An 8,624-nucleotide genomic window follows, 5' to 3' on the forward strand; every position below is an offset into this window, starting at 1 on the left:
GAGAGAGAGAGAGAGGGTCATGAGGCGTTAAGGGAGGGGGGAGAGAACATTGAGTCGTGGGTGGGCGAAAGAAAGTAGTGGGGGTAGGTGTAGCGGATCCATTCATGCAACCAACGTACAGCGCGGAAGGTGCAGGCGGTGGAGAGCAAGCAGCCCAGAGCCTGATTGGCCGTTGGCGGGTGCGGACTACTGAACACTACTCCGACTACTGCGTGCTGCTGCTGCTGCTGCTGCTGCACGCCGCGTGCGTGATGGCAACGTGCCGTTGACTACTTAGCGCGAAAACAGCAGACCGCTGGGACGCCCGACCGGGGGGACACGTGGCGCGAAAGGAGCAATTTCTCTCTCGAGAGGGTGACGCCTCTTCCGATGATATTAGGACAGGTCGAGCGAAAGCCGCCTTGATTTGAGAATGTCGTCTTCGCTGCCTTCGTGGCAATCGAAATGAGCGAGCGATTCGCGATTACTTAATCCGGCCGTAAAATGGCGCAACCGGGTGCTTGACCGTGCGACGATACGCTCCGAGATACAAGAGGAGGTGACAAACACCGAAACACACTCGTATGCGGGAGTACGGGCGGGAATAATCGGATATCTTGCGCGAATTTAAATTTAGAACGGAGAGTTCCGGCTTCACATCCCGGAGCTTCAAAAGTCGTTCTTTACCCTTTTATCGGCTTAACGTCACAGTTGGTATCAGAAGACGGTATTATGTCATCGGAAAATTTATTAGGAGCTTTCAGTTAAAATCAATAAGTAGAAGACGCGCATTTATTACTTTTGCAAGGAGGCGTGTACTTATCACGGACCATTTAACCCTTTCACCGCGACGGAGTCGGCCGTTGCTCCGCTGTCGCTGTACGGAACCACGGGTGTGCATTTTACTGCGAATAGAGTCTCTCTTACTTTGTCGTGTTATGTAATTAATTTTTTCCTTCGAGTTATTTTAATCCGATCGGCAACAATTAATAGCATCGAACACGTTTAAATTTAAGACTCTTTTAACGCTTCCATAATTGCGTAATACTTTGATTATCGATTCGCGTATATGGATTTACTGTTCCAACGAGAAGCTGCGACAAATAATTGGTGCGCAGTTCACCGAGTTGAAAAAAGGTATAGAAGCTTCACACAGAAATATTATCAGACTACGGAGATCCGGCCCGAGTGTAAAAAAAATAGCATGTCCTCTAATTAATTGGATTTGCATCGACTATGCATCATGGCCGTTCGTACGTGGAAATAGCCTGGAGGGACGGCCACTGTAGCGGCCATTCGTGCGCAGAGACGGATCTGCGGAAGGTCACCTGGCAAAGCGGTCGTTAGCGAGAAGGTTAAATCGGCGAAACCGAGCCGACCGGACTAGTGACAGAGTCGAGTCCGCTCGCGAGCAAACGGAGACTCCCGCGTCTCCCGTTTGGAGACGCGCGGCGCGGATTCGGGCGCGAAAAACGCGGCAGCGACGCCGGTAAGGAGCCGGAGAGACTTGGTGGCGCGTCCGCGCTTGTCAGCCACGCGCGCCGCTAACAAGATTGCAGGGCTCGCTTCTCTCTCTCTCGAGGGAGAGAGAACGGGAGCGCGAGCGAGAGAGACGGGGAGAAGGGCGGGGTGGGAGGGAGAGGAAAGCGAGACTCAGGAACCACGTGGTGGCTCTCGTCAGCGAGGCCGGGGGCATGAATGAACGAACGTACGTAGTACGCGATACGGAAAATGGTGGTGGGGCGTAGGGACCAATGCCGATACGCGCGGTGTTGGCCGTGCGGCAAAACGCTGCTACTCCCTGCCTCTTGCAGACGCTCGCGGACTGCCAGACGCAATGGAACATTGTAGCAAGCGCGACGCGCACGTGACGCGCCGCGCGCGGCGCGGCGCCCGCGTCGAGAAGTCGCCCGATGCCGGGTAAAGGCCATGCCAGATCGGGGTCCGACCAGGCGAGCCGCGTCTCGGGCCTCGCGAGGTACACGCACCCACGGCTGATTGAGAGGAGCCCGGTGGCTCCCGTGCGCGAGGGAAAAAGCTCCAGGGTAGGTCTCCGCGTCTCATAAACATTCGCGTCGCTCGTATCGTTCTCTGCTTCGCAGTGGCACGCGATTCGCGAAGAAAGCCGGCGGATACTGGATCTCTCGCGAAAGCCAACAAGGATACAGAGTTTTAGATCAGGTGGATTAAGGCTCAAACCAGTAGGCAAAATAGTATCGCGTGCCGCTGGCTTAAGTTTAAACTGGACGGCAACGGGTTCTGTTGGCTAGCTCTGGGTATCCGGATGTCTCGCGTGTCCGAACGCTGCGGTTAATCCCCCGAACCCAGTTGATCTAGCTGGTTTTCACGCTGAGACTATCTGTACGATTCATTTCTTGCGCGACGTAATCTTCCGCGGTTCATGTTAGCGTTAGTCTCTCGCGAAGAGGGACGTGCTTGCGGCAAATTGCATCGATACAATCGATAGTACCAGGTCTACAAGGATAAACTTACCGAAGGTAAATTTGTTTAAGGCCGACTCCGCTGTTGATGCAACCGCCGGGCAGGTGAAACTGTTCGCATAACGACGCCCACTCATTTCTGGTATTGACCTGTAATGAATAAAAAAAGACGTGTAAGGATTATTCATGGACAAGACGATCAACGATTGCGGCTTGTGAAATTAATCGCGCTCGATAAAACTGCTCGTGTAGCACGTTCGCGTACTCCGTCCCGTTACTTCAAGCCCGGGAGCCTCGAAACTGGGAATAATTCAAGGAAACCCGCATTTACCGCGTCGAGATTTTTGCGACCCCGTTTCCCGTCGATCTACAGGCAATTTGTCAGAAAAGGAAATTCGACGTTTCTCATAAACTATTAAAAGAGAGTCTGAGTCGCCGTTTCCTCTCCCCTGCTCTCGTTTCTCGCGCGAGCTCTCGCCCCGTCCCTTGGAGATATCTCGAGAATTCTCGGTAGCAGGGCGGCACGCGAGATAAAACGTAGCGTGGCGAGACATAAATTTCTGCGGCAAGCTGAAAAAATAAACGGCGGTTCTCGAGTTACGTGCCGCGCGGGGAAAGTCCACGCGCGAATACACGACTCCGCTCCGGAAGTAGCGACCCTAATTTCAATAATGTTTTCCCTTTCGTCGGTTTGACGATTTTCCCCGAAACTAAGAGCTCGCGGCAGCGAGCTACGCCCGAGTGACGAGCGAAAGACGAGAATCGACCCCAAGCCCGCAAGAAGCGCGATTGCGAATGTTTGCAAAGGGACCGTCTCTTTAAGACTGGAACATGTTTCTTTTAATTGTTCACACCTGCGACACGGAGAAATCGTCGAAAGGCGAGCTCGCAAGTAAATCAAGACTCACATTTTGCGACGAAAATAAATGTTTATTGCACTCGCGTTTATTTCCGTGAATTACGCACGCGCGCGCAGAAGGAATCCGCGTGCTGCTTTCCTCTTTATCGGGCACTAAACATCGCGATCGTAAAGTTTACGATCCGTCCGTTAAGGGAAACAAAAGTGCAGGAAACAAGAGTGCGAATTTCGCGCTGTTTTAAATCCTTATCAATATAAATAGAAGACGGCAGGGAGAGAGAGTGTGAAAGTCTGTTGTTCGTATTACGCTTATATGTTTTAAATTCGCAAAAAGTAGACGTTTCGACCTGACATCAGGCCTTTATCAGTCCAAATGTGGTTAATAATCTTAGGCTGATGGCAGAGAACAATCCGTAAGCGCTTAAGGGTCAGAGCACAAAACGACGTAATCGCTTACGGCCAGAACCTAAGCGTAAACGTAGATTAACGCACAAGCTCTAGCGTAAATGTAACGTCATGTGTAATTGAAGTACGACATACGCCCAAGCTTGTGCACTAATCTACGTTTACGCTATTACGTTGCTTTGTGCCCCGACTGTCCTAAGTCGTAGACGTAAGGCAGAGAAAAATTGGAGTCGTATACAAGAGACTTTTTTACGACTTAAGTTTTTCCGTGCCTTGCCTAAGGGCCTGAGCAGAATGGCTGTCTTGTGCTTTTAAGACAGCCTTAAGACAATGCTTTATGTTTTTAAGCCTTTGTCTTTAGGTAACGCACAATAACTGTCTTATGTCTTAAGAGTACAAGACAGCCATTCTGCTCAGGCCCTTACTTTCCTAGTCGATCGCTCAACGGATTCTTGACGATCCCATTTACTTGAATTCTGAATACGACACAGGACAAGTCCAATAAAGTGGTTGTCCAATGAACGTGAATCTATATTTTTTATGAATCTATAATATTGTCATGAAACTATAATGTTTTAAAAAATTACGGATAAATCTGGTTGTTCAAACAACAAGACACTTTTGTAACGTCGAACGTATCTATAGTCTATAAATGTTAACGGGACAGAAAATGGACGCAAGTGAAAGGCCTTTATTCAGGTTTTCCCGTGGCAGTGACGCGCGAATCCGGGAGCAATTTCCGCGCGCGCGGAACTTGGCACGTGGTCTCTACGGACGTGACACGTGGCCACGGCGATGTAGAATCGCCGGCGGCAGTCCTGCGCCCTCAAAGTGCGCTCCAAGCGGCGACGGCGACGGAAGAGGAGGAAGAGAAGGAAGAGAAGGAGGAAAGCGGTTGGGGGCGGCGCAGGAGTCGTGGTTCGTAAAATCAGCGACGGCCGAGCATACTGGGTCAGTGCTCCCTGGATCGGCGCCCGTGTCTTCGCTCTATTCTGGTCGCCGTCGTCGCCGTCGCGACGCTCGTCGATGAATCGGGAACGTGGCGCCGCGCCGTGGACGACCGCAAGCGTCCGGTCGGGCGCGTTGCTCGGTAACCGGGTAATAATAGTTGACGAGAGACAGGACACGCGACCTGCGCGTATTTTAAGAACGCGGATGCAAAATGTCAATAATGCAGCGTGCGAGGAAATTACGACAAGGACATTAAGCTCGCTCGTCTGTGTCTTTGCGGGCTCTAGCAGGAAGACCGGTGGCAACGAGAATTTTGGTTCAAACGTAGCCTACGTTGCGGGAATTTTAAATGTCAAGCCGAGTACAAGATGTTTCCCAGCAACGAGACACGGTGCAGCAGAGTGAATGTTTAACGTTCGCAAACAACCAAGTTGAAACGAGCCACCGTGCCACAATCGTGTACCATTTGTGTCTCTTGCTGGAGAACGTCCACAATCAATGGACACATCAATCGTACCCGGCGCATTTAATAAGTATGCTCTCGCTTACATAAGCGATTATATAGCTCAACCTCCGCTTCGTTACATAGTTCGAAAGAATGGAAATGATCGATGATCAGTCGCTAGTCATAGAGTGTCCGTAAATATGGGCGTGCCAAACAACCATACCAAAATCACCCTTGCTCTTTGCGCGAAAGAAGTACACTATACGAAGCATACTAAAGACCTCTCGTCTTACTGTCGCTGTTAAAACCCCGAAGAAGTCTATCCGCGTGCGACACCGTCAGCTGCGCGAAAAGGAGCGAAAGCCTGATCGAGCACCTGCGGGTCAATTCTGTATCTGTAGTGAAAATGCTAAGAGTAGCTCCGTCTCTTTCTAACTGTACCCTAAGAAAGAAACAGAGCCGCTCACTCGTGGCGTTTTTACTATGTTGCAAAATACAGAATTGATCCCCTGACCTAACGCGCTCGCTCGCGAACCGATCTCATCGTGGTCTCCGACGCCGCAGCGGATCCGCGAGCCTACGCGCCAGGAAGAAACGCGCGGATGCACGCGCTGCGGAGGCGGCGCGTCCTTTTCCCGCCTAAGTTCGATCTACCGGGTGGGCGCGATCAGGTCGGTACCATCGCCGTCGCCACGAGGTCGTAATCGCGCGACTTTGCTCGACCTTGATGCAGCAATGCGAGCGGCACGGCGCGGCCGCGGCGCGTGCGACGCATGCGCGGCGCCGACCCGTTCCTCGGGAGCGTCGAACGACGCTGTCCACGTGGTTCGGCCGGGTACCGAGGCATACTGCATGATGAAAGTGTCTTCGGCACCACGTGGTCGTTGGGGTAGGACATGGTCCCTCTCTCCCCCTCCCTCTCTCTTGCACGCCCGCTCTCTCCCGCCCCCTCCCCCCCCCTCTCGCGGCTCGCTCGCTCGCCCGCTTGCTCGCGCTCTCTCCCCCCACTCTCGCTCGCCGAACACACGCTGCCGCAAACTCGCGCTGCGCCTATGACTCTCCCGCGTCTTCCGCTCTTCTTCTAGCGCGCACCTACAGTGGGGTTCGAGACACGAGGGGACGGCCGGTCGTCGATTTCGGTGGCTTCGACCCCTTCGGGGGGGATGCGATTCCGTCCGCGCGAACGCGCGTCTCGTCGATCGCTTTTCCCAACCCCTGCTTTGGTGAGATACCTTGGTATTTTCTTATCTCCTTTGTGCTCCTTTGCTATTAATCTCGCGGGGAAATTTAATCCTCAGGATCGTCAAGCGAGATTAAGCTCAGGTCGAGCTTACTCTCCGAGAATGGAAGGGGTGGAGCGTCTCGTCGCTGCAACTTGTTCGAGCAATTCATCATCGCGTTAGGTCGCGGAGGAAGGAATTAATTCTGATACCCTCTCTTACGTAAGGAAATCCTCGCTCGGCAACAGAATTTATACGTGGCTCATCTCGGCGTCGTGTTCCACGGCGCGTTAACGTGTCGGCGATAGCTTATGCATAAACACAACGCGACGCGGGCCGCCGAACACACGCGTGATTGTAAAGCGAGTGCCATTAGAATTCCGGACGGTGGCGTTTCCTCAAGTGACGGCAGTAATAACAATCAGCTTCTTAAAAGTATCTTTCGGAATTTAGAAAGCTCGGTGACTCATCTCCAATCATGCTAATGCCAACCCCAGACTTGTTTCGAAGACGCACGTCCCGATGACTGAACATAAAAAAAAATGCGAGATGCCAAGGCGCGTCTCGCCTGCTTCGAAAATTGGCAATATTCGATAGGGCTCTCTCTATCCAGAAGGGACTCGTTAAGGGCCTCGAGAATTCCGCGAGTCTGTGGGGAAAGAACTTGGAGCAATTACACTAATATTTGAAAAGTGGGACGCTAATCTCCTCCAGGGGATTAACAATTGTAATATATCGCCACGGAAACACCGCCGCTCGTCGATTATGCACGCGCTTTTGTAATAGGCTTGTTGCTCGCAGTTGATTACAGCGAGAATCGCGGCGCGTATCGTCATTGGATATCGATGGGAGCGGAGGAACAATGGGCTGATTATCGCGATTGAATGCTAAACCGAGGCTTTCAGCTCGATTAAATCTCGCAGATTAGGATATCGCGCCTCTTAACGGAATCAACACCCGATGTGTACACCTGCGGTTATTAGAATATTACAAAAATTCGTTGATCCAATATTTTCCGGCGAGCAACGTCGTTACCTCGCGGAAAGGCGCATGACGCGGTAATGCTTTTATTCTCATCACGTCTCCTCGCAGCGAGGCCGCATAGAGGGACGGAATCAATGCGAAAAGCGTTTAACGAGATGTCGTAATTAACAATACTACGCTTGTCAATTCGAGAAGGCCGGAGCACGGGCTGGAGCACGTAACTCGAGAATCCATCCTTTCCCGATAGCAGTGTTTCATTACGCGAGAGAAACCGGATTACCACTAGCGAGGTAAACGGATTCTCCTCTAACAAGATCAGCACGATATCGCAGTAATCGTTAATTACATTCGCTCTGGAGGTGCACGTCTATTAACGTGGCTGTGTATAAAACTCGCCTTTTCACCCGTCGAGCTCTCGCGAAGAATACAAGTTAAGTCGCGTATGTCGACGAGATTTGCCACCCCTGGAAACTGCACGAAGAAATGCCGACGCCTCACGAATGCACTTATCGGCGTCACTTGCCTCTATCACTGACTCATACTCTGAAGCCAACGGCACGCGATACTATTTTTCTATTGCTTATGAGAACCAACAAGGATGCAGAGCTTTTAGATCAGGTGACTTGAGGCTGAAGCCAACGGCACGCGGTGCTATTTTTCCTACTGGATTGCTTACGAGAGCCAATCAGGATGCAGGGTTTCAGATCAGGTGACTTAAGGCTAAACCCTGATTGACTCTTGTAAGCAATCCAGTAGGAAAAATAGTATCGTGTGCCGTTGGCTTTATTATTCTTTGAATATCTGATGCGATTTTATTCCATTGTGTCTCGCTGACAACACCTTGACGGCGTGCACAATCCCGTGGCATCGAAGGTGTTAACTTAAGAGAACGCCGCCTATCTGGACGAGTCGCGAGTCGCGACAGTAACGCAACGATCTCGGGGAAATCAGCCGCGGATGACGGAGCCGTAGCGAAGGAAGCGGCGTCTCGTCGTGAGGCGTTCGCGATTCGGTCGCGCCGGTCTTCTCGACGGCTGCTGCGCCCTGCGGAAGCGAGTGGAGTCGGTGCTCGCGGCGGAAGAGTCGCAAGCGCGGTGGGTCACGTGGGTTTGCAGGCCCACGACTGGCGGCGACTGACAGTTCTCAGTCAGCTGATCGTCCATACCAGGGCGGGGAGGGGGCACGAGGGGACAGCGGCGGTAGCAGCAGAGTAGTAGCAGCAGCAGCAGCAGCAGTAGTAGCAGTAGCGGCAGGAGGAGGAGGAGGAGGAGGAGGTGGTGGTAGTAGTGGATGGGGTGGGAGGGGGGCGCAAAATCTAGAAGGGAAGGAGGGCGGAGGGG

General features: G+C 52.3%; 1 protein-coding gene across 4 annotated transcripts in view; it reads right to left on the reverse strand.

Annotated features, from left to right (window-relative positions):
* The window catches only part of LOC105570447 (AT-rich interactive domain-containing protein 2), a 61,642-nt gene that overhangs the window by 24,267 nt on the left and 28,751 nt on the right, over window positions 1–8,624 (reverse strand). For all 4 annotated transcript variants that reach the window (XM_012027643.1, XM_012027642.1, XM_012027641.1 and 1 more), the window contains exon 3: window positions 2,473–2,570. In XM_012027643.1, coding sequence (XP_011883033.1) covers window positions 2,473–2,570 — 98 coding nt within the window. The remainder of the gene's footprint in view (window positions 1–2,472; window positions 2,571–8,624) is intronic.

The sequence above is a fragment of the Vollenhovia emeryi genome, unplaced genomic scaffold (genome assembly GCF_000949405.1).
Source record: "Vollenhovia emeryi isolate VEMERY1.0 unplaced genomic scaffold, V.emery_V1.0 DF939120.1, whole genome shotgun sequence".
Classification (NCBI taxonomy): domain Eukaryota; kingdom Metazoa; phylum Arthropoda; class Insecta; order Hymenoptera; family Formicidae; genus Vollenhovia; species Vollenhovia emeryi.